The sequence below is a fragment of the Cyanistes caeruleus genome, chromosome 4 (genome assembly GCF_971803275.1).
Source record: "Cyanistes caeruleus chromosome 4, bCyaCae1.hap1.1, whole genome shotgun sequence".
In the NCBI taxonomy this organism is placed as follows: domain Eukaryota; kingdom Metazoa; phylum Chordata; class Aves; order Passeriformes; family Paridae; genus Cyanistes; species Cyanistes caeruleus.
The window spans coordinates 12,525,155-12,550,667 of NC_141704.1; the positions used below are offsets into that span (position 1 = coordinate 12,525,155).

Genomic DNA, 25,513 nt, shown 5'->3' on the forward strand with positions numbered 1-25,513 from the left:
AGTTAGATCTAGTTGTAAAATGGAATAGAAGCTTAATTTTAATTTTCAGTTGCACAGTTTGGTGCTCTGCTTTTTTTCTTTTACAGCTCGACAGAGCTCTATCAGAAATTTATAAAAAATGCTGGAACTGGGTGGATCTTTTGAATATGCATAAACTAGATGGGAGAAACAAAACTAAAAAGAAAGAAGTAGCTAGTTTCATGTTAGGTTAGATTTTCTATTTCATGGAAGCTAGATGGGAGAAAGGAAACTAAAAAAAAAAAGAAGTAGCTAGCTTCATGTAAGGTTAGGTTTTCTATTCCATGGAAACTGATTTGATTCCAGCGTAAATTCTCTAGTGAAAGGATGGGCAAGCTTTGCCGCTACAAAATCCTTATATAGGCTATGTGGGCACTAAAATAATACAGGCAGCAAAGTAACAGTAACAATTTCAATAAGAGATCTACAGTTCCATATGTGGTCAAGGCATCATTTTCAAATTAGGAAGCATCTGGTTTCTTGGCATTTCTAATACATGTTTTGTGTGTTTGGAGTCCTGTGTCTGGAGCTGAGGTAGTTCACCAGCGCTGGCACAGGCTCGGCGGAGCGCTGAATTTACTGCTGAGCACGAAGCCCTCCGACCCATAACAAGTGTTTCTGCTGAAAAGTGTTGCATACACTTCTCAGCAGAAGCCTCCAGGTTATCCCAGCCTCGGGATTTCCCCAGTCAGAGCGGGTCTGTCCCGCAAGAAGCGCAGCGCCCTCAGCCAGCCCTGCGGAAAGGGCCCGGAGCAGCTGAAGGAGCCGCAGCACGCAGGGATGTGCCCACAGCAGCTCACGGAAGGCAGCGCTTTGTGTTTACTGAACATGGCCGTAATGGGATATCGGCAGGGAAATGGCTTTCCTGAACGGCGCTGCTCTGGGACACTGAGGAGAGCGGGACCATTAAAACCAAGCCCCAAGCCTGCCAGAGCTCCAGGAGCGCTTGGACAACGCTCTCAGATACACGGTGGGGTCGCTGGGCTTGTCCTGTGCAGGGCCAGCAGCTGGATCCGATGGACCCTGTGCGTCCCCTCCAAGCCGGGACAGTCCCCGATTCCCACCCTCCCCTGGCACTGCCAATGGAGTTTGCGCTGCCCCACTGCGCCCCCCCGCGGGGGCGGCTGGAACTGCCCCGCGCCTGCGCGGCCCCGCCCCGCCTCGCCCACGACGGCGTCAAGATGGCGGCGTCTGCAGCACGCTTAGCGGCCCGGCGGCTTCTCTTGCCCTGGTCCGCCCGTCTGGTGCGAGAGCCCGGCGCGGCGCAGCGGGTGAGACGGCAGGGCGGGGAGCGGCGGGGAGCGGAGAGCGGAGCGGAGGGAGGTGCGGGGAACGTGGGCGTCGCGGTGGCTCCGAGCGCTGGTGCTCGGGCTGGAGTTGGAGGCCGTGGTGAGCGGTGCATGCTGGGAGTTGTAGTCGCGGCGATGGCGCGGTGCACGGCGGAAGGTGTAGTAGGTGATCAGTTGGCGCTGGTCAGGAGGTTTGTGTGTGGCAGCTGGTCTGGGGCTCTTCAGTGTGAGGAGGATGTCAGTAAACTGGAGATGTTCAGCAGGGATGAACTGGGGTGGAACATGTGTCCTATGAGGAAAGGCTGAGGGTCCGGACTTCGTTCAGGCTGGAGAAACCATGGCTTCAGCTGGACCTGTGAGAGGAGCTGTGAGCGGTATCTCTGCCAGCACCTAGAAAAGTTGTCGGGAAGATAAAACCGGGACTGTCACAGTGGGGCACGGTGGCAGTATGACAGACAATTGGCGTAAATTGAAAGGAGAGGAAAACTGGATGTGTGGCAGTCAAGCAGTGGAGCAGGCTGCTCACAGAGCTTTGCATTTTCTCACCATCTTGGGAGAGTGTCATTACTCGGGTGCAAAAAGTCCTGAGCAAAGTTGTCTGACCAAGTTGATTCTGCTTGGAGCAGGAAGTTGGATGGGAGACCTCCAGAGGTCCCTTTAAACTTGAATTGTGCTGTGACTCTGAACTAAGTGAGTTTTAGTAGCTCTAACTTACTCTAGGAGGAGAGTATGTGAGAGCTGGATTTTGTACTTTCATGTTTAGGCAGTTATATGGGGAGAGAAATCTTTACTTGTTTGAAACATTTGAAATCAGTTTTTGAGATAGCTGCTTGCTTTAATTTGGGATACATATTTGCATTTCTTGTTATTGAAAAACTGCAGTAAACTTTCCTTCTTTTCTACCCTGCTGTCATTTAATGTGCTTTAACTGCTACATGATTGTGCTGCTCTGATCAGTGGGTGATGGATTTGCAGTCCTGGCACAGGCCCTTAGGCTATATCTCCCTTCACTTTAGAAAGCAGGTATCCCAGGAGAGTTCCAGATGCTAAAGACTGCAGGCTCTTGCTGGCAGAAGTGGTAAACAAGCGTGGCTGGCTGATGAGAGTAACAGCTCCTGCTGGCTGATGAAATTAATAGCTCCTATGTCAGATTGGAGGGCAGCAGATGCATCTCCTCACTTGTAGTTATCTTCAGGGTTTGTTTCAGATTCAGGTTACTGCTTCCTGTATGTGAAGTACTGGTGAATAGCAATCCTGAATTATTTTTCTTATAAATGAATACTATAAGAAAAATCCTCAGACTTAATGCTTAAGTTCAGCAATACATTTTTCAGAAAAGCATCCTTGGGTATAAACAATCTGAGTGTGACTGATGATTTTCCTTTCCAGTATGTGCATGTTGGAACAGGGAGGCTCACAGTTTCCAAAGCAGCAACAGAAGTAATCTTAAATGTCCCTGAAACTAGGGTGAGTCCTTTGGAAAATGGCTTGCAAGTAGCTTCTGAAGACTCTGGACTCTCAACATGCACAGTAAGTAACATAGAAAAGGAAGGGTTTTTTGTATCTATTGCTGTGTGTTCATTTCCTTGTGGAACTAAATTGCGTTTGCATTTCAATATTTATTAATAACTGTTCCAAGAACTTAAGCCAGGACATAGAAGTCTTAAAGCTTTTGTAGGTTTGTAATTAAAATTTTTGTGAAGATCAAAATTTTCTTTTTCTTGAAAACCTGCTCTGTTTAAGGAAGAAATCGTAGCAAAGCTGTTAGCTGGTAAAACAACTTTTTTTTTTTTGTTCTTCACTGAGGTTGGACTTTGGATTGATGCTGGAAGCAGGTATGAAAATGAGAAGAACAATGGAACTGCTCACTTTCTTGAGCATATGGCTTTCAAGGTGAGTGTGAATATTGGCATAGATGTTTACAATGGATTTTAAGTAATTTATCTTTGAAGATCAATGATGGAAACTTTGTCAGAATTGTATAAGTTTTCCAAATTGAAATGAGAAAAATAATATGGACAACTAAGATTTTGGTTTCCATTAGAAAATGAAGCTAAAATCCTAGTTCTGTGTAACTGTTATGCTGGTATGGATTGCACAGATCTAATTTCTAACTCACTTTTACCTTCTTATGATAGTCTTAGAAGACACAGTTAGCCAGCTTTTTATTTCCATTTGGGAGCACAGATTTATATCTGACTTTCAAGCTTGGAGGTTAGCATGCTAGTTTTATTTCCAGAACACATTTTCTTTTTCTTGATCATGCCTTTTCCAGACAAGAAGTAGTAACTATGAGTAGAAGAACTGAAGGGTCTAATGTGATTTTCTTATTGTTCTGTTTTAGGGAACGAAAAAGAGATCTCAGTTAGACCTTGAACTAGAGATTGAGAACATGGGGGCTCATCTCAACGCGTATACATCCAGGGAACAAACTGTGTATTATGCAAAGGCTTTTTCAAAAGATTTACCAAGAGGTAATTACTCTCATTCATCAGAAAAGCTGCAAAGAACAACATGCTTATCCAGCTTCCAGTGAGATGACACAGAATGATGTTTTTGCAGTGTTACAGTCCTTTCCTTGCCAGGTGAAAAGTCCATTCTTGAACTTCACAAGAACTTGAGAATACAGGTTTGGAAAGGAGCCAGCAGGGAAGCTGATATTTGAAATATTTTTCACTTCAGAGTCCTAAGATACCTTTTGGACTTCTCTCTTCCTGTCCCCTTGCTATTCTTATTAGCACTTGTTCTTTGGGGTGTGTTTCACTTTCGGAACTAAATTTTTCTAGTAGTCTGAAAATAATTTTTTTGTTTCCATCTCCTTTTGCAATTAGCTGTGGAAATTCTTGCTGACATAATTCAGAACAGTACCCTGGGAGAGGCAGAGATTGAGCGTGAGCGAGGAGTTATACTTCGAGAGATGCAGGAGGTTGAAACCAATTTGCAGGAAGTTGTCTTTGATTACCTTCATGCCACAGCCTACCAGGATACAGCCCTAGGACGGACAATTTTAGGACCCACTGAAAATATCAAGTATGTCCAAAACTATGTCTTTAATTGTGTGGTAACTTTTATATATTGAAAGAGACTTATTTAAAAATGTAGAGAACAGTGTCAGATTTCATTTTTACCCTGAAATTGCACTGAATATAATTTAAGCAGAACTCCTGTATTGCCTTAGTTTCCCTGTAGGCAAGCATCAAAGGGTATGTGAACTTCAGATGTTCTGTGCATGACTTTGGGTTTTTTTGCCATATTCTCCTGTTTCTTTAAAGTGCATGTGTCACAAAATTGGAAATACTTCTTTTTCCTGTAGGTCACATGTTAGGCATTATTGAAAGCACACACAAATGCTCTTTCAGCATTTTTTTGGACCAGTAGAGATCAGGGGACTGCTAAATGTGCTGCTTTCTAAGGAAAGGAGATCATTAGTGTATCCTGTCTACACATGTCTGACTAGGAATTCTCACTCCGTCTCAGGAAGCTAGAAGAGCTTTTTATCTAGTTCTTATGTGCTTTTTAAAAAGTCACCCTTATTTTAGCTCTCTGACTCTGCTCTGAACATTGGCAGCACTTTTAATTATTTTGTTAATGTATTGTTATATACATTTATCTCTTTTTATTTTAAGTTGGTAAACTCTACTGGCATAGTAGTGCTGTCTCCTTTCCTGTTTTTAGATCCATAAATCGTAATGACTTGGTGGAGTATATAACAACACATTACAAAGGACCCAGAATGGTCTTGGCTGCTGCTGGAGGTCAGTATGGGATATTCACCCCTGATTGTGCGAAAATTTGCTTGAAACCATGGCCTGAGTCTGTGGGAACAAAATAATGAACTAGCCATTATTCAGTAGGTCCTGTTCATTGTTAGGCCTGTGTAGCCCTGTGTGTTTTGTGCTTTTATACCCTTGGAGCTTTTGTTCCCTTTTCCTCTCAATAATATTCCAGAAACCTTAAATCAAGAGCAAGAAGTGAATTGGAGGCCAAAGTCATTCTTCCATTTGGGCAGGAAAAAAGGGTCCTAGAAGGTGTGAAGAGGGGAATACCAAGGAATGCAGAGGGAAAGAAGTAACACTGAGGCTTGAAAGAGAGCAGAGAGTTTGATTTGATGTAGTTTTAATGGAAAGCTGTTGAAGAGAACCAAGAAGAGGGAATCATGATGATCTTTTTCTGTATAAAGGGAATGTGTGAAGAGTCCAAAAGTGGGGTATTAAAACAGGGACACAAAAAATTACTTCTTGGTTGAGTCTTTAAACTGTGAAGCAATTTAAATTAACTGTTTACAGAGTAATATGACAAAGCATATGAAATACCTTTGTTCAGGGGTTTCTCATGATGAACTACTTGACCTGGCAAAGTGCCATTTTGGTAACTTGCCATCTGCTCCAGAAGGAGGACTGCCACCCCTGCCACCTTGTAGCTTCACAGGTAGTGAGGTAAGCTGCTTGGTGTCTTTTTGATCTGGCCCTTACATCCCCTGACATGTGCTCTCTGGTGAGGAGAGGGGGTGCCACAGACTCAGCACATGAAAAGGTTTCTTGCCCCCAGCGATGGCAGTGGAGTAGCTGCTTTCCAAAGCAGTACTTCCCAGTCTTTCTTGGACAAGCCTCACTGCCACCACTTTTTATGCTTCATCACTTCCTGGAGGAATACCTACCTTATCCCTGCTCCTACTTTGCTTTTGTTCTCTTGATTACGGTGTGACTTGTTGAGAATCACTCACTTAAAGGATGTGGCAGAGAACTGGAGCATCCACGTTCTATTCCCATCTCTTTTCAGATTTTACAAAGTCATCAATTTTCCTTGCTCCTGGTAGTCATAAAATGCTTTAATTTAAGCATTGTAATGCTTCTCTTTGTATATTGGCAAAGTGATCTGAACTTGCTCCAGGGGACACCAGTTAAGGCTGGTGTAAAATTAATCTTCATATGCTTTAATTTTAGCGCATGTTTTATAATCCAGCTCTAATGGAAAAGTCCATTTCTATTATTTAACTTGCCCTATGCTTGAGCATGTACAGGTTGCACTAGAGCTGCTCCCCTGTGTTCCAGATTCGGATAAGGGATGACAAGATGCCCCTGGCACACCTGGCCATTGCCGTCGAAGCAGCCGGCTGGTCAGACCCAGATACAATCCCACTTATGGTAGCCAATACTCTGATAGGAAACTGGGATCGGTCCTTTGGAGGAGGAGTGGTGAGTGAACCTGCAAGCACCGTCCTACTCTTAATGAGGTTGGTGGGATCACCCTGACTTGGGTACTGCCAGGACAGAAAAGGGGATCCAGTTGTGAGCCTGAGAGAGTTTGTTACCCAGGATGTAGGAAAATCTTAGGAAGTGGTTCTAAACCACCAAAATAGAGGTGACTTGAAGTTTCCAAGCCCTCATGAAAAGTAAGATGTTTTATACCTGTATATCATCAGAACCTGTGGTTATCAGTAATTAATTGTCCCTTTCTTGAACCTAAGTGTCTTTATGATTTCGGCTCAAATCTAGGGTGTTATTTTGCAATGTGGTATTACATGCAAGGAAAGAAAGGGTTGAAGTGAAGAGCTGGTAATTAACCTTGTAGCTACTACTGCATGCCCTGTCATGATTGAAATGAAAATGGGAAATCATGGAGATGACTAGTAAACTTTCAAAAAACTTTATATAATAATATATTTTTCTCTTACCTCAGCAGAATTTGTCCAGTAAACTTGCTCAGATTGCCTGCCATAGTAACCTGTGTCACAGTTTCCAGTCCTTCAACACCTGCTACACTGACACAGGGCTGTGGGGACTCTATATGGTCTGTGAGCCATCCACTATTCAGGACATGGTGCATTTTGTTCAGAAAGAATGGTAAGCAACCATTTCTCTGAAAGATGGTTTTTCGTGGAGAAATACAATTTAAAAAGAAAGTTTTTAAAGAGAGTATTTTTCTCAGTTTGGGCTTGCCTGGGAACAACTAATGCATCAAATTCTATACTTTGGCACCCAAAGCCAAGTCCCAGCACCCAGGCTTTGGCACTCTTACTTGGAATAAGTACCTTAAGGTGTAGGTTTTGTTCCTTGTACAAGAACACGCAGGAGAGATTTTTTTTTTTGACTGGCAAATGACAGAAGTCATAAAACTGTCAGACCTTTTGGAGTACTACTCAGTCAGTGTACAGCCTGCGAGCTGCAAGTGCCACCACTGAAGGAGTAAATGATGAGAATAATGAATGTGCAATTACCACAGTATCAGTAGTTACCCAGTCTGCAGTTGCTGCAGTTGATGTACCACGTTCTGGTGTTAGACAGTTCTAGTGAATACATAGGGAAATAAAAGTTGAGCTGTTACATATGGAATTTTGAAACCTACAATTCTAGACAATATTCATTCATCTGAGGCTTAAATCTTTAGAAGGATTGAAGGATGCAACTGTAAAGCCTGAACTGCAGATGTTATTAAAAACACCTATATGTTGAAAGCACTTGGTTGGGTGAAGTTGAAACAAGTCTTGAAAATGAGGAGTTTCTTTAATTACATAAATCACTTCTTATATACCATTATTCTGAGATCCCTGTTAAATTGTGGAGGAAAAAGTTATCACTTTGACTGTGTTTGCTGCAGCTTAGCACCAGGGAAGATACAGATGATTCCTGGGACAAGAATTTAGTGTTAAGCTATTTAATGCATCCTCCTCTCCTCACAAAACGTTCTGCAGGCAGTGTGGCAAATTATTATCTCAGCAAGAGAGAACCCAGGAAGTAATGGATTGTTTTCTGGCTAATTACCTTCTTACCTAGTTGCTTGGCCCCTACTTTCTTAGCAACACCCATTCTCAAGAGAACACGTAGAGACTGCACTTGCCTCAAAATATTTATTTAATAAAACAAAATACAGCTCTTTTTAAGAGAAAAAGCTTGCTCTGGGGTATATACTGCTGTTTTATATCCATGGCTTGTTTTCCAAGCTGTCTTACCAGCTTTGTCTACAGAAAAGTAATGCCTGGTAGGTGCAGTAATGCCTATGCACCACCACAGGTAATCTTGTGTGCTATCGACTACCATTATTTAATGCCTTTGGATTTAAACTGTTTTTCAGGATAAGACTTTGCACAAGTGTTACAGAAAATGAAGTAGCTCGAGCAAAAAATCTTCTAAAGACAAATATGCTGCTACAACTTGATGGTGAGACTTACGAACGTTTTATTCTTTGTGGAGCTGTAGGCTGATAACTGAAGCATTTTTTCCCTGTTTTAGGGTCCACACCAATCTGTGAAGACATTGGAAGACAAATGCTGTGCTATAAGCGCCGAATCCCAATTCCAGAACTTGAGGCAAGAATTGAAGTAAGTGGCACTCATGTTGCAACTTTTAAAAGGCCATCAATTACTTGCTACAGAAAGTAGAAGTTGTATTTCTTATTCAGCTGAGAAAACATTTCCAGCTGAGAAAACTTTCAAGTGTTTTGTTGCCTGCTCCCTTGGATTATACAAAATTAAGATCAGAAATGGTTTTTAGATGGGATTGTAACAAAGATGCGTCTTTTACCCCTTTAAGGCTATTGATGCCCAGACTATTAGAGAAATCTGCACAAAGTACATCTATGATAAGCATCCTGCAGTTGCTGCCGTGGGTATGTGGTATAAGTTTCCTTATCCTCCCATAACCCCTCTAGACCACTTGCTGTGATTTGAGCATGTGTCATGGCCAACTTTCTCTAACTTCCAGGTCCAATTGAACAACTTCCAGAGTACAGCAAAATCTGCAGTGGCATGTCTTGGCTTCGTGAGTAGTGAATAACAAGAACTTCCAGCATATTTTAGCTTTAAAGAAACAGATAAACAACAAAAACCACCTGACAAACCAACTACACCCCTGTTTAAAACTTTGGAGTTGCTTTTGAGAAGATTAAAACTCAAGAACCAGCCACTCCTGTGTGTCTGTATAATGAAGAAAAAATTGGAAGCATGTACAGTATTTGTATTTTTATTATAAAACAAGGATTGTCAGTAAGAGTCATTTCTTGACTTTAGTAGCATTCATCACTTGTTCTTGAGCAGCTTTCTTTGCCTTGACCATTTCCACGAGTTCCTGAAGAGAAGGTGGGAAAAAAGAAACATAACTAAACATGTAACTTGTGAACGACGCTGTAGTTTTGAACAATACATATATTCATTGTGAAACACTCTAGTTCTCAACATAATGAGAAGTCTACATAGTTTTATACTGTAGAGCAATTTCTCTTAGAAACTAATCAATTGACTGATGGAAGGTCAATGCTTGTGTACCGGGAACTTTACCTACAGGAGGCTAGGGATAGGATTTCACCATCTGCTAGAGCTTGCTGTCAGACAAATTTCCTGACACATACTTTCCTTCCCAGCTTCCACAGCCACTGTTTTCACTGAGGAACATTTAGTCCTTATTGCTCTTTCGGGGTTGAGTTACCAAAACCAAAAAGTTTCCTGTAAGGCTCCATCATCTTGCCTGTGTCAGATACTGTCTCTGGGAGGCAATGGAACACTAAAAGCAAAGGATTCTCTCACGACCTGGACTAGTGACAGTCCCAGGAGGAGGTGAGGGACCTTACCTTATATCGCTTCATGCAATCTTTTTTTGACCGGCCTGGAACAGCTGCTGCTATTTTCTCCCATCTTTCAGGAGTATTTACTGGATAAGTCTTCAATGCTTGTTCTAAAAGTTTTTGTTCTTCTGTAGTCCAAGGGGATGAATCTAGAGGTGATCCTATTTATAAATGCAAAAATGACAGAAAGAATAGGTATTTTAAAGAGTCTAGAAAATACTGTCAAACCTATTACAGTTAGTTTAAAATCCATGCAGTTTTGGGGTGTATTGTGTGTACCAGAAACCCTCAAATCTGGTGCCAGAGCCTGGATTACTTACTTGCTATAAGTTTGTAAGCAAACCTTGAGTAAGTTCTGGGTTACTTTCTTCCTAAGAGACCCAGGGGAGACAAGTGCACAGGAAAGTTTCCCTTTTCACCTTTACCTTCAAATCGTTCTGAGGGAGCAGCACTGTCCATCTGAGGCACCACACCATGTTCTTTTTTAAATTTGTCAAATGCTTTCTTGTTTATGTCATCTTTTTGATGAGGGTCTATGAGCAACAGACATTAAAAAGAATAATTATTGCAAGAATATTAAAGCCAGACGTAATAATAATAACAACAACACTCTGTAGCAGATTAGTTACAATAATCACAAAATCTTAAAAAACAATTCCTACTTACTTTAAAACAATGGCAAAGAGGGTGGTAGATTAAAAAAAAAAAAATCATTCAGGATCCAATAAACTTTTCTCAGTGTCAGTTTCTCCAGCCCTTATCCTGCTTTATAGTGCTCAGAAAAATACTTGTTCCATATAATCTTAAACCTGAATCTACAACTTCACCAAAATCAAGAGGGATTATTCTCACATAAGGGCTATGGCACAAAACTCGATGCATTTCCCAGGGTATGGCCATGTCAGAGAGGCAGGAACACAGAAAATCCAGGTGCTCCTTGTGCCATTATGTGGTTTATAATGCAGAAACCTATAGAAAACTTAGCGTGGTTCTTTTGCCTTCTGTAGTGAAATGTGTAATGTCTTTGCAACCTTATTCCAGAGCTCTCTAGGCTTCATTTTTCATTTTTATATTCATTTTTGAAGTGGAAATGAGTCGCATTCATTTAGGTGTCTTACTCTGGTGTTGAATTCCATTAATTTTTTTAAAGTATCTGTAGAGCTTCATCAGTTCCATTTATTTTAGATGCCTTTCTTTGTAGGGAGCTTTCTGACAGGCCCATTTATCTCTCTCTGAGCCCTCATTTCATGTGTCCCAGACATCAGAGCATCAAGCTACACTAAGAGAGTTCCTGAGAGTTGCTCATGAAGTGCTGACTTACAAAAGAGCCATTAGGATGAAAACACTGAATCACATAAATGCTCCTCTAAATCCTCTATTTCTTTTGGGACTCTAAAGAGGATTTTTTCAGAGAAAAGTCTGATGAACAGAAGCAGGCAGACCATGTTATTACAAAAATAACATAACATAGATACCAAGCTTTTGGAGACTCTTTGCTTTATTGATGACATCTTTTGCTGTTCGTTTTATTCCAGTAGTAGAGTGCAAGTTCATGTAATTGGCAATAACTTCCCATCTAAAGCAAGAACAGAAAGGATAAACCAGCATATTACATAATACCTTATCTTCATACAAGCTATGGTCAGGCTCCTGTACATTTTTTTATCTTGAGTTAAGTTCAAAAATACTTAAATATGTGTAAAATTTCAGAGTAGCTATTCTGGAAAGCTTAAAGTCACTAACTGAAGAATTCAATCAGCTTGGTTGAACTTCTTGGTTCCAATACAGAAAAAGGATGGGGTAGAATGTAGTTAAATGCTAATTCTCAAAATTCTGCTTAGCTACCGCTTTCCTGAATTCCCCAAACACCTCTGACATTAAATACTGCAGGCTGCACTGAGAGGCTGAGAAGTTACTAACCCTATGTCCACTGCCCCCCAGAAGAATGCCTAAACATCAGGTAAAGGGGCTTAAACAGGAAAGAGCTGGAACAGCCCCAGCCCCAAGATTATTCTAAGTGGATTCTTAGAAAATGGAAGGCAGAATGTACCCTGATCAGACAGGAGCACTGTGTGCCTTGAGGACTAACTGCTGAGCTGCAGAAACAGGCACTGGAGGTATCACCTCCATGGAGAATGGCAGCTTTTTTTTTTTTTTTTTCTTCAGTAAGCATCCAAATCTTGTAATGGAGGTTTGAAATCTGTGTAATCCTAAATGGAAGAAGGCATTTCATTTCTGGAAAAAAGTACTTAAAGCATGCTCCTCATTTTGATGCTTAGCAGTAAGCTGAGTGCCAGTGCTGCTTTCTGTAAACCCCAGCCTTTCTGTTTTCTCCCTGGCTCTCCCCTAAAGAAAGCTAGTGCACTTAACTCCTATCTTGGGATATCTTCCTTCTACATGTAGAGGAGAAACCAGCCTCACATGTGTTGTGGAGCTCCTGGAAGTAGTTTACACACTTGTTCTCCTACCAACCTGCACCCCAGTCACCGGTTTAGTTTTGTTCTCTCCTTTAAGGACTGAAGCCTACCTTGGAGTAAGCCCTGTGCAAACAGGCACCTCAGCACCAGCTTGGTAATGGACTAAGGCCCAAATCTCAGAGGAAACAAGATACAGGGCCAGAGCTAACTCCAGTGACACACAGAGCACGGTACCAAGGGAAAACTGGCTGCTTGCGAGTCAAGGAAAAGAAAGATGTTTAGGAAGTCCTTATACTGAAAAAATACTTGGGATGATCTGAAAATATCTTTTATTATGCTTGTTATTTAATTAAAATTGTTAGGAAGGGCTTTTAGCACCAAACCTGAGAAGTACCTTGAGTTAGTCCCTGCTGGAAAGAGGTTCACAGCTTTAATTAACAACTGTAAATCATCCTCTGGCCAATTTTTGCTTCCCCCTCCACCGCCAGTGGTTGACTTTTCTGAACTCTTTGTTGCTTGGCGCATACGAGCTTCTGCCTCTTCTTTCTCTCGCCTTATTTGTTCATTTATTTCTTCTATCTAAAGATCGTAAATAAGCATTATTTATTTACTTACTGAATTATTGTTACCTTTTACAGTGACAAAACCCCCTCTCTGGACTTGCTTTGAACCTTGGATTTTGTTTAGTTTCTGTTCTCCATATTATACATAAGGAAACAGAGGAGCTTATCTGTTCCAGTATTATTTCCCTTCATTCCATGTGTATATTTTTAGGATTTAAAGAGTAGGAATTATAGAAGTCCATCACATGTTCACTAGGAAATTAAATGAACACCCCCAGAATTAAAGCAAAAGTTTTCAACCTTGTGTGAATGTCTAGGCTAACACTTGACTTAGAGGGATAGATCCACAGAAGTATTAAGACCAGTGAGGGCAATTAAACACCCATTCTGAATACACCAATTAAATCTTGCAGCCCACCTGGTATCTAAGCCTGATTATGTCAGTACAACTGTAGTAATGGAGAACTTTTAACTTGGTAACTAAAATCTAGAGTTCATTCTAACTGGGTTAGATATCTATATGTAGTTTTTTAGCAAGCTAAAAATGACTTCAGTTAACCCACTGCACATTTTTGTGACATGTAATCACATCTCAAGACTGTGGTGTGACACATCTTTAATCATCTGCTTCTGCGCGGGCCCAGTCCAATCTTGGCAGTATTAGAAGATCTGTACACTTACGGGTGTTGGCAGGATGCCCAAAGTGAGAGCAAGATGCCTATTTCATAAAACCTTCCTGGCAAAAGGAAAGTTACCTGATAGATAATTTTTACTGGAATAGTTTTAACAGATAGAAAGGGGACTGCCCTGCATTTGGAAACCCTCCTGGAGAATGGAATACTGAATTCAGTTCCATGTAGAACAAGAGGCACTTCAGTCTTAAATTGTTGATGAGTAAACTTGACCCTGGGCTGGGGGCAGATCGTATTCCCCACCATGGGATAAAGTTTGCAGCTGTGAATCCACAGTAGATGAGAAAGCACCTTACTCTTTCTGCAGGATGTAGGTTCAGCTTTTGGTTCAAATGGCTTTTCCCCAATAGCAAACAGGCAGATCCTTGCTGAATTTTGTTAATTTTTGAGTCCATGTGTCTTGCATTCCCATTCCTTGGAATCCAATGTACCAGCCCTTCTAGTGCCTACAGCCTGCAGCACACTTAAGTCCTTTTGTGGATCTATCCCCAAGTCACAGACACTAGACTAGTACCTTTCCTGTGTAACAGACTAGGTTAAGACTGCCTTCCTTCCCTCAAGGTAACTGCTGCACATTGTTGGGCAAAATGAAATTCCCCTACTGTTTCTATATACTGTACAAGAGGTAGTTTTTGTATTCTTTACAGATAAAAATGTTTATTTTTTTTTCTTGGTTGACCCTGTTAATTTGACCAGCCATGAAGTGCACAATGTAAAATGGAGCAGAGATCCCTCTGCCTGTGGACTCTCAAAATCAAGTCTTCATGTTTTAACAAGCACGATTCCACAGTAGCTATGCTGTATCTTACTTCAATTTAGACAAGTTGATTTCACAAATTATTCTGTTATTTTGATTTGACACTCAGCATAATTACCTGTTTTACTACAGCCGCCTTTCCTCCTTCCCTTGTTGTGGATGTAAGTGCTTCATTCAAGCATTGCAGACTAAAAATAAATTATTAAGTTACAATGGAGAGCTAGTAGAAAAATGGGTATCAAAACGAACAGAAAGCAGCAGGAAGACTTACCTTGCTAGCTCAAGACGATCACAAAGCTTTTCCACCTCCTCCATCATTTTAACACAATCTGCCTCATTATCAGAAAAGTAATTCCAGTTCTGGAAGCAGAAATACACGTTCTACAAAGTTCTTGAACTTTATTGTCCTATTCCTTCAGACAAAGGCTTAACACACAGTATTCTTCAGCCACTGCTACATTTAGACCTATTTGGTCAGCTTTACTCATAACTCATAACCATGTAAGTATGTGTTTTAGTGTTTTTCAGTAAACCCACTTTCTACACCCATCTCCAGCCCTAAGAACAAGCAAACATGTGATACAGTCTGATTTTAAACACAGCCATTTGTCTGACATTTATCTGTATTTCACTGTAATAATATTTAAATACCTTGCATGTTGTTCTCAGTTTTTGCCTTTCTTTCTTGATTGCTTTCTTCTGTATTTCTTTTTCCTTTTTTGCTACTAATGCTTGCTGCCTAACTTCTTCTTCCTCCTTTTCTTTTGCTAACCGTGCTGCTTCTAATTCTGCTTGTCTTTGCTGCAATCAAAAGGAAAAAAAATCCAAGTGAAAAAATCCTTCAAGTCACATTGTTACAGGATCTTTCAGTCATCCAATATCAAAATGTGTTGTTTCTGGTTTGGGTGAAGTTTTGTGTGTATGTTTGGGGGTTTTAAAATGCATAAATACTTGAATGTTTGGTTTTCCAAGAATTTTGTGGGAGATGATGAAATAACATACCATTTGACATTAAGTCAACTACTCACTCTGAGGACCCTCAGTTTATAAATCCTGACTTCCACTACAACAAAGATATAAAACCATATGTAATTTCCTACACCTGCCTCAGGAGTATAAACTCCATGGTCCAATATTTCTCCTGCATCATTACTGACATATTTTGCAGTGTTCTAATGTCTTTTAAGTTACTTTTCTGGACATTACAGTTCACTTTCATTCCTGTATTTCAGACCCATCTTTTCCAAGCTGTTAGTATTTATCAAAGTATGTTCTGTTACCTCAGAGCATTTCATACCAACCAACCATTCACAAACCACATGCACAAAGCAAGCAGACATATCCATTTAGTGCACTTAATGCTTGCCTTGAAACTAGAGGAAGTGTTTGCAACAAAAGAACTCAGTTTTCAAAGGTGTTTTGTTTCAGATCTGCATTCCTTGTTTCCACCTCCTTCTCAGAAGACTGCCAGCCTTGCACTGCCTGCTGCACAGGCATCAAAGACAACACATCTTTGAACCCCAGTGTAATTCTATCAGTAGTCTTCTGACACATGTAGGACCTGAAGCGGTGCATCAGGTGTGAATGAAGCAGAGTTTTTCAACCCAATAAAGTACTTCACTTACTTTTTCTTTTGCCTCCTGTTCTTTTCGTTTTGCTTCTACCTTTGCTTTCTTCTCTGCTTCCTTCTTTGCCTTTTCTTCCTCTTTAAATTTCTTTATCCTGGGATCACAGCTGTATGCATTGTCTGGCAGAAGAAAGGAAACATCATGTATAGAAGAAAACCAGGAGATTTCCACAGTAAACTAATCTTTCTTTAAAGAACAGCAGATCATGTGCTCACCAACAAGAGTCCTAATTCTGTTCATTTCTTCTTTTTTTCTCAATGCTCTGGCAGCTCTGTTCTGCTTTTCAATCCACCTCCTTTCATCTCGACTAAAAGGGAAAGCATAGTTCAGTGCTAATGCTCTACAGTACCACTGTTAGAAATTCATCAAGTTTCTTAAATAGTTTCCCCCACACATATGTTCTTCTTCGAATACTTCAAAAATAGACTTCAAAAAAATGAAGTTCCAGGACCTAAGCTTGTGTAAAAAATGCTAAGTGTTTACATAGTTATATAAACCTGACAAACCAAGCTGCTTATCTGTCATTGTAGGGAATGAGATCATGGACTTTTTTTCCAAAATGCAATCCACTTGTTTACCTAATGTTAAACTTAAGCAAAACAACAGAGATGCTAGTATATGGTTCAATTAAAGGACAGCAGTATAAGCAATGTCACAATTATCTTGTTTTGAAGGATATAGTCATGTCAAGTAAATCCATCTGCACAGAAACAACACTGTGAAGTAGCATGATACTCTTGGTAAAGTCAAGCCAGATCCATTCCAGTAAAATAAGGCTCAGGTTATAGGTGGGCCGACTGAATCATCTGAAATATTTACCAGTGTTGTCAAGAAAAAGGCAAATTTTTAGTGTGGGGTCTATAGCCTCATCCACACAACCACACAGAGAACAATAGAGGGGGCAGGGAGGTTGGAACTATGTGGTATTTAAAGCTCCTTCCAACCAAAACCACTCTATACCTCAGAACAAAGAAAACAATCCACATAACTGAAAAGGAGACTACTAATATGAGTAGATTGAAGCTTTAAAACATGAGCAACATCACCTTTGGCAAGAAGGGGTAGCAAGAATCATGACCATCTGAACAGCAGCTGTAATGTAGTTCTCTCTCCTAAGTACAGCAGACTAGGTACCATTTGTCTAAACATCTTTGAGAAAGGATACTAATGACAGGAATGAGCAGAAAAAAAGAGCTATGCAAATAATTCAAGATCCTCCCAGTGAGAAGCCTTGAGGTTCAACTGTATGATTTACCACAAGTACAAATGATAGGGAATTGATTACAGTGTCTCCACAGAATCTTCACAGGAGAGAATAATGGGTCTGGTGAGGTTCAAGAATTCAATAGCAGAAGAGGCACAAGAGAAGAGAAATGCCTAGCTACAGCCTAAATATGGCAGTTTCTAACACAAAGAAAGCCAACCACTGAATCTCAATACAAAACTGATTTCTAGCCAAACTTGAAAGAAGAGATTCATACAATGCAAGTTATGGTCTCACAAGGATTACTGAGTGAAAGGTTGTGTTCTGTGAAATGTGTGTTAGACTAAATTATTCAGTGCTCCAACATTAACATTCTGTGTTTACAACTGTAGGATGGATAGAAACAGAATGTATTTTCCAATGGCAACATGGTGTGAGTAACTGAGCAACTAACACTACATCAACAAATACATAATTTTTATTAACATAAAGCCATAAGAACTCATCTCTCCAAATTCTAAGTATCACTTTCTCAGTACAAGTTAAAGAGAGAAATGATACCTGCATGCTCATCCATTCTGTCCTGGCTCCAGGCTCAACCTGTGCTTGGGACTGGCAGGAATTGCAAGTCTGAATTTAAATGAACACACATTTCAATGCACCTCAGGCATTGAAGGAACTACTGAGGCAGGCAGGAACTACTTCAATTACACAAACAAGCCCGCAATAAGTTCAGTTAAAGTCCATGACTGATGACTAAGCTGGGAGAGTGGAATTTGGGCTTAGCTCAGCTGCCTTTCTTCCTATGACTTACAGTCTAAGAGACAGTTGGAAAATCTTGCTGTATCAATCTCTCAGTCTCTTGTCAAAATTATTTTTACTTACATACCATTCTGCTTTTTCTTTTTCCTCTTCATCTAAATAGGAAAACTCTCTCCAGGAATCAAAATTATACCTAAAGTAAATTTAAGAAAAAAAACCAAAAAACATTACTGACTTTTTTGGACTAAACACACCTCCCTTTACTAGGGGAGCTTAAACACCTAAGACATCTCCACTAAAAACACAGGTTAGGTGAGATAAACCTGACAAATCTATGGGTCAGCTCAGTTCTCAACCATTGTGGTCAGAAATTCCCACTGGAACCATGAATTTACAAGTGGATGGATTAGCCAGGAGAAAGCCAGGTCAGTTTGTGGAAGGCACAAACACCTGTGAGGTAATATTGTGACATGAGGCTGGGACAGCCCACAGCAAACAACCCACACACCAAAGCCCTTTATAGTGAATGTCTTGAATAGTGTGAATAGAAACAGAGGCATCAGCTAACTTACCAAAAGGAATAGAATGCATCTACCTCCTCAAATGAGGAGTTCATGTCCCCAAGTTTAGGTACATTTTTCTTATTTGACCACCTGAAAATACATGGATATATTCAAGAAATAATATATACAATCTTCATAACAGGGCATTTGTTAAGTACAGAATCAAAGTCCAAGGCTCCCTCCCACCAATACAGAGTGGGCTCCAGTAAAGAGGAACAAACAGGAGAGTTCCTCCTAAGTATCCTCCAGACTGGGCATTTCTGGGGGAGTTTCCCCACAAAAGCAACCTTCTCCTGCCTGAGTGCCTCCTGCCTTGTGCCTCAAGAAGACAGAGGAGCACAAGCTATCTTTGTAGATATTCAATTCTCCATGCATATTCTTCTGGTAGTGGAGCTTACAAAAAGTGGGCAGAAAGTGCTCTGTGAATAACTCAGCTCTGTGGTAGGGTACAGGAAGTCTCCACATATTCTAATGGAATGCAAGGGAATCATGCATACTCTGCCTCCACTGCATTTTCTAGGGAAATCTTCCACAAACTCTAGAATTTGTTGTTCCATGACATAGTGTCCATTTCTATTGCAGTGAATGGAAAAACCTCACCTGACAAGCACAGACCCAGGTCTGAAGTCTATGGAATACTTGATACTGAAAGATTCAGTAAGACTAAATAATAATTGTTCAGAATGTTGTAAAGTGCCTCATGCAATTAAGCACTTCTATACAGGGGAAAGTTGACAGGTTTCTATTGTTACAACCTTAATACCAAGTTAATTGTCAACCATGAATCAAATGCAGAAGAAATCACACAATGTAAGAGAGAACCTGTATATCTCAGAACCTGAGAGAACCTCAATACTGACAGTTAAAATTATCTTCTCTTTTAACCAGCTAAATCATGACTATTACTACTGTCTTCTGTTAATGTCTCACTCTCAGAAGAAAATAATTTTTAAAAAAAGGAATTCTAAGTCAGCAGCCCACAAACATTTGGTACTATAAGTAATTTTAAGATGAAACAATGAGTTGTACAAAAAGAGCAGTAGGTAATAGGAAGCTGAGAACTTTTTTTAAAATTGCATGGGTCAAACTCAATGCCATTAATGTGACAGTTCAGATTATTTTAAAATGAAATAAAAAAATAATTGCAGCAATTTTAGTTGTATTACATTTCTAGGAAATTAATACATCTCTTGTTACAAACACAATGTCAAAAGAGTTTGCAAATGCTTATTCTCCAGCAACAGCAGAGGCTGTCAGACATAGCTTACCTGGCATTTCTTTCAAAAACTGGTGAGAAAACTTCAAAGAAGTTTTCTTTTGCTTCACTTTTGGAAGGTACAGAGTTATCAAAAGTTGGATCTATGCTGTTAAATGCTCGTCGTTTCACAGGATCAGATAATATTTCATAAGCTGAAAGTTACCAGACATAAGATTGTAAATTTTTAAAAAGATGTTCTCAGATCTGTGTTTGATCTATCTGTAACGTTCTGTAGAGCTTGATGTTTAATTATTTTAGTGACACCAGAAAGCATTGCTGTCTATTCCTGTTAAACTAAGTAGGAGGAAAACATTTATGAAAAAGAACACATTTAACCATTAAGATGTGAAAAACCAGATAATATTTAGTTTTATAGCAGTAAACTCTCAGACACTGGGAGTTTGGGCATGACATCTTCAGACTTTTATCCTACACCAGATCCTTGCAGATAAACTGACAAAATGGTCTCCTAAGGCACAGAGTAAAGGCAGTCCTTGAGTTAATGTGTTGTCAGAATGAGCAAGAACAGGAACCATTCATTAGAATTTTTGCAGTTCATGATGAAGTTGTACTGAGTTTTGGATAGAATATAAAACTCCACACAAACTCTCCAAAACATGCAATCACTCCCTGTTTTCCTGTTCTTACACCCCTGCAGTTGAGGAGCATCACATTACTAATATTCTGGAAATCACACAAACTATATCTTCAGTACTCACTTCTTTCTCAATGAAGTGTGGAGTTTTACAATGACCACTATTTCTCAGTAAGAATGAAAAAGCAAAGGAATCAAATTTGTGTAGCAATCATTCATGGACTTCTCTGCCTGCACCCCTACCAGAGGACACTGTACCATGAACATTGGATGTAGGAGGTGATAACCTGGAGGACACCTTGGTGCTCTGCTGTTCTGTAAACTGATCTCACTGCACATGTCAGTGGAGAGAGAAGGAATGACAGTGGCCACCAGTGAGCTGCTGTCTGCCAGTCTACCCTTTCCCTCTGGGAAAGGACTTCCCTCCATCAACATTCCAAATGACCCCAACTATCCTGCCTCAGTAATATACCATTATTATTATTATTATTATACCATTTTCCTGATACAGGAAATTCTGTGCACATCCGTTGGTTCCTCTTCCATTTAAGAGATGTCCCTTCCACTTACTGATCCCCAGTTCTACTCACACTCTAGTTCCCCAGCTCTGTATCTCCCATGCATTCCTTTGTCAGACCAAGTTCTGAATCAACCTATGTTCTCCCAAGTGTTTTCCAAGTTTTTTCTCCTCGTTTCATTACTGTTTGCTTCTACTCCAGGTCCCCCTTTCCTACAATTCCTCCAAAATGCTGCCTGGGACCATTATTCCTTTTCTTTCCTACTTTGTGCTTTCCTTTTTGTTTATCTCTGAACTTGGATTATAAGCAGTTAGGAGGGAAGATTCTATCATATTTTGCTCCAAGCATGTAGAACACAGAACATATTCCCGAATTCACGTGCAGGTAGTTCTCAACATAGATATTTGACAGTTTCTGACAGGACTTCAACAGAAAAACTATTTCCTTTGGCAACCTTCCTCCTCCTGACAACTCCAAAGGAGGCTGAAAACTTCATCTAACATATCTCACACTAACTAGTATGTGTAAGAAAACATTCAGAGAAGGAAGTTCAGAAATACAAATTCCAAGATTTCCTCCTGCTTCAACCTTACTGAGTGGAAATAATTTGTTTAAAATAAATGAAAAAGCCAAGCTCTCAAGCTTTTCTAGAGATACAATCATACACCTAGAACAGGCCCTATGGTTTTGGAATTGGCCAGCAGTGGTGTTCCGGGTCATAGAATCTTTACAGTTGGAAAAGACCTCTAAAATCAGAGTCCAGCCATTAATCCTGCACTGCCAAGTCCAATACTCCAGGCAAGAGGGAAATGTTATTCACTTGAGTTCACTTGCTCATCTGTGGGCAAAAATGAGCAGCTGAAGAAACTGATGACCTGAATCAAATCAACACATGTTCTGTTGTCAGAGCAAGCACATTAGAATTCAGATTTTCTGACTGCTGTTGGTGCCTGTGGGGGATTGCTCCATGGCTCACTAGTTTATCCAAGGTATGAGGCCTCCTCCAGAGGTTCATCTGTGTGTGCACTGCTACGAGTGTCACATTTTGTAACAATTTGGCAGCCAAACATCTGTCAGCTGCACTCCCATTCTGCTTCTACCCACTGGGAAGTTACACCTAATGTGATCTATTTATGCAGTGTTTTAAAATGGAAAAATAATTTCCCCAGCTGTTTAGTCATTGATAATTTCTTAAAATCCTAATGAAGCACAACAAATACATTTCTGATGATCAAGTAGATTGAGAGAATATCTAACAAACTAGATCAATTGCTTACCTTTAGTTATGCAAGTAAAATAATCGTTATCACCTTCTCCTATCTGTTCCCCTGCAGCTTTTCGCTTGTCTGGATGATGTTTCAAAACCATGGATTTATCTAACACATAAATGCATTACAGTTAGAAATGCTTCATCAGAAACAGTTTCAAACTACAAAATAACAGTAATTCAAATTTCTCTAGTTCGAAACTTAAATATAAATATAAACCAAGCAGTCAGATCTGGCAAAAACAGAAGTTAATGAATTTTCTTTGATTTAACACTATAGTTAGTTAACATTACTTCATCTTTGCTGGGACATAACCACAACTTAGAAACTATATTCTCTATTTCACCTCAACATCTGAAGAAGTCTCTGAGACTTATTCTACTATTACACCTAGCAAAGTGCTTTAGCATCTATATGTGTACAGTTAGCTTCATAACTGAAAAAATAATTAATGTAATTTTAGTTGTTATTTCTAATGAAAAACAAAATAGCTCAGGTAAAATAAAAACTGTATTCTATCCTGTTACTGATGTTCTGAACATGATCCAAAGTGAAATTCTGCAAGAAAACTACAGCCTATAAATGCTGTAGTGCACTTCCCCAAGGCTAACACTGAGGAGACACACAAGACTTTGGGCTAAATTCTCCCTCTACTCAGGCCTGGAATCCTAAGGCACAACTGGCACATACAGAGAGAGCATCTACTGAAGGTGCTACCAAGGTTGTCTTGGTGTTTAAAAGGTAAAACCAGATTTTAGACCAACTTCTTTGCCAAAAGATCTTGCCATATTACCTTACACCGCACACTGTACTGTTCTTGGTTCTCTCTAAAATACCAGAGAGAAGATACCATGCAAGCAGTTACAGCAACCTGTCTCCTGAGAAACAAATCAGAATCCTTCTTAGAAACAGGAAAACACACTACACACAGGTGGCAAAGGCTCACATCTCTACAGCACCATGGAGTAACAGAGTGCTCTCCAGAGAGAGGCTCTGGTTCTTGCTCAGAAGATCAGTGAGATTGCTGACCACCACCGAAACAGGTGCTATTCCATAGCAGCAAATGCTCCACAGTGGTGTGGAGCACCTGCTTGAGTCAACATGATTTCCTGGGTAAGTTGGAAATTCACTGATTTCCACCCATTTTCATTTGGGAGTATCTGGAGACAGTGATTCTTACTGCACCAGCACAATTACACAGGCAATTGTTCACATGACCTGTCCACAAAGCCATCAGCTAATCCCAGCAATCCTACTGAACAATCTTCAGAGTATTTTAAAATCTTCCTCCACTAAATATTTGCATCCCTCTTGCAAAGTCAAGCACACTGCTTTCCAGAAATAAAGTTCTGAAGCCCAACATGCTCAATTTCCCATGCCACAGCCACACTAGCATGACTGTTAACAGCAGCCTTTTCGTAAACATTCAGCAGGAGTAACATGGCAGCTCAGCACTCTCAGGGGGGCTGCAAGGGAACCTCTGGGAACACATAGGACAGCCTATTCTTCTGCCTTTCACTAAGCCTGACTGGACACTCAAGAACATAGACATCTATAGTTACACTCTCAAGGCTGTTGAAAAATCACAGGCCAGGAAGCTGAGATGTGAAAGTTTTTAATTCCCTGTATTCAGGCTTCTGCATTTCAGAGCAGTAATATGAATTTAAGAGGATGATAGGCAACACAAATCAAACTTTTAGGCCTGGGAAATTGTAAAAAACCTTGTTCACAACATGCAGGTATTTTCACTGGAAACCAGTTGTGTACATCTGATAAAAAGGTTATGCTTATGAGAGAAGGGTACTTACGAGCTGCTTTTATTTGTTTCTGAGTAGCCCTGTATCGTATATTTCCCAGTCCAAGAACTGCATAATGGTCCTGATTCTGAGAGAAAAGAACCAGAAACCCTAATAAACACTCATAAATACAACCTAAACACCACAACACATGCAGAAATCCAGTTCTCCTCCCCATCTCTTAAAGGCAAGAGAAAGAATTCTTCCCTCTCTCAATAAATATTGGAAAAAGACTGCAGGAACAACTGTCATAAATTATTGAATAATTACTGAATAACTGAATACCAATAAAGTAAGCCACTGACACAGAAATCCAAGCAGCTTAATCTAAATTGGATTGAAGCACTAGAAAATTCACTTACTGGAAAACTGAACTACTGTTGTTAATATTAAAGAGTGCCAAAGTAACTCCAGAATAAAGGAGTTGGTGACAGGGAGAAGATACACTTAATACTTTCAGGTAGTAAAATAAAAAGCCGCAGCTCAAAACTAAGATCATATCCTTCGTTATGTGTTTGCCTTCACACACCAGATATTATGGTAAGGGACACAAACTGATTCAGATGGGTGTAGGAGGGGAAGAGGAAGGAGATCTTTAGCACCTGGGCATGGCAAATAACCTTGATGGGCAAAACTAGTTAACAGTTACCGGTATTGACTGAATACCTTCCAGTCCTTTGGGTCAAGAGTTTTTAACATAGGATATTCCTCAAGCTGCAGTTCTTCATCTCCTGATTCTTCAGAAAGCTCCTTCTCATCTTCTAGCTCCTGGAAAGAGGCAGAAACATTTATGTTTCTCCTCTTAATAAATGCTTCAAACCATCTTCCCACAGGTTCCACTTGACAGAGTACTGATGCTATAAGCAAAAACATAAAAGCAACTTCACCTTCTGTGGTTTTTTTTTTTTTTTTTTTTTTTAAATTAAACCCCCATCAAAACCCACAAAGTGCAGCATCACACAAGGTTACAGATCGCTAAATCGTCTCTTCGGCTCTATATATACACCAGAGTGTAAAAAGCAGCACACGTGCCCATCAGACGGGACCTCCCAACGCTTCGCCGTGCGCTCACATCTGGAAAGGTGCTTTCGAGTTAAAGGAACACGCGTGTCAAACGATATTAAATACAGTCCTATCGGCAGCGGAGGAGGCAACCGCGGCAGCGATATTAAATTTGGATTGATCTTCCCCGCGTTCCCGCTCCCCCTTCCCAGGCCACTCCCTCCGGCAGCGAACCCAGACTTGTTGCTCGCACACGGGCTGAAACGATGCCGGCGAAGGCACAGCACGCGAGACGGAGACAATTAAAGTCAAATAAACAGGAAAGTTCTTCGAGACCGGCCAATTTCCCAGCTCCGGCGCCCGGGCGGGCGCTCGAGGGCGGCCTTTCCGCGGCGCAGGCCCCGCCGGCCCGCGGTACCTACCGGCCGAGAGCGGCCTGGTGACGGCCGAGCGCTGCCCGTCCCGCGCGGGGCCGCGCAGCAGCGCCATGGCCGCGGCCTGGGCCTGCCGCGGGACCGGCGCGTGGGGCGCCCACAGCGCTTCCGGGGCGGCGGCGGCGTGCGGCGCCATAAGCGGCCCGGCCGGACCTGCCCGGGCCCCGCGGGCCCCGCCGCGACCCCGCCGCTC

The 25,513-nt window shown here is 40.8% G+C and overlaps 2 protein-coding genes across 12 annotated transcripts; one reads left to right on the forward strand and one right to left on the reverse strand.

The window, feature by feature from the left end:
• The first annotated feature begins 758 nt into the window (after window positions 1-758).
• On the forward strand, window positions 759-9,298 carry PMPCB (peptidase, mitochondrial processing subunit beta). 4 transcript variants are annotated; one of them, XM_086886697.1, is made up of 13 exons: window positions 759-1,289; window positions 2,697-2,837; window positions 3,114-3,200; window positions 3,652-3,781; window positions 4,139-4,337; window positions 4,983-5,062; window positions 5,631-5,743; window positions 6,359-6,502; window positions 6,987-7,150; window positions 8,379-8,464; window positions 8,537-8,625; window positions 8,837-8,912; window positions 9,008-9,298. In XM_086886697.1, the coding sequence occupies exons 1-13, from the start codon at window positions 1,035-1,037 to the stop codon at window positions 9,070-9,072; spliced, it is 1,629 nt and encodes a 542-aa protein (XP_086742823.1). In that variant the 5' UTR covers window positions 759-1,034; the 3' UTR covers window positions 9,073-9,298. The 4 variants fall into 4 exon arrangements, with proteins under 4 accessions (XP_086742823.1, XP_086742824.1, XP_086742825.1 ...); XM_086886698.1 differs by having other exon boundaries at window positions 6,990-7,150; XM_086886699.1 differs by lacking the exon at window positions 759-1,289 and adding an exon at window positions 1,424-1,498 and having other exon boundaries at window positions 6,990-7,150.
• DNAJC2 (DnaJ heat shock protein family (Hsp40) member C2) lies at window positions 9,250-25,474 on the reverse strand. Of its 8 annotated transcripts, none has more exons than XM_023918965.2 (17): window positions 25,309-25,474; window positions 24,551-24,741; window positions 23,897-23,972; window positions 22,098-22,196; window positions 19,718-19,859; window positions 18,459-18,539; window positions 18,014-18,079; window positions 16,136-16,227; window positions 15,918-16,039; window positions 14,944-15,093; window positions 14,564-14,652; window positions 14,411-14,480; window positions 12,675-12,859; window positions 11,339-11,439; window positions 10,289-10,396; window positions 9,870-10,024; window positions 9,250-9,370 (listed from the first exon to the last, which is right to left on the reverse strand). In XM_023918965.2, exons 1-17 carry the CDS (start codon window positions 25,454-25,456, stop codon window positions 9,296-9,298), a joined length of 1,950 nt encoding a protein of 649 aa, XP_023774733.2. In that variant the 5' UTR covers window positions 25,457-25,474; the 3' UTR covers window positions 9,250-9,295. The 8 variants fall into 8 exon arrangements, with proteins under 8 accessions (XP_023774733.2, XP_023774730.1, XP_023774732.1 ...); XM_023918962.2 differs by having other exon boundaries at window positions 24,551-24,652; window positions 25,309-25,424; XM_023918964.2 differs by having other exon boundaries at window positions 25,121-25,313.
• Window positions 25,475-25,513: the final 39 nt, after the last annotated feature.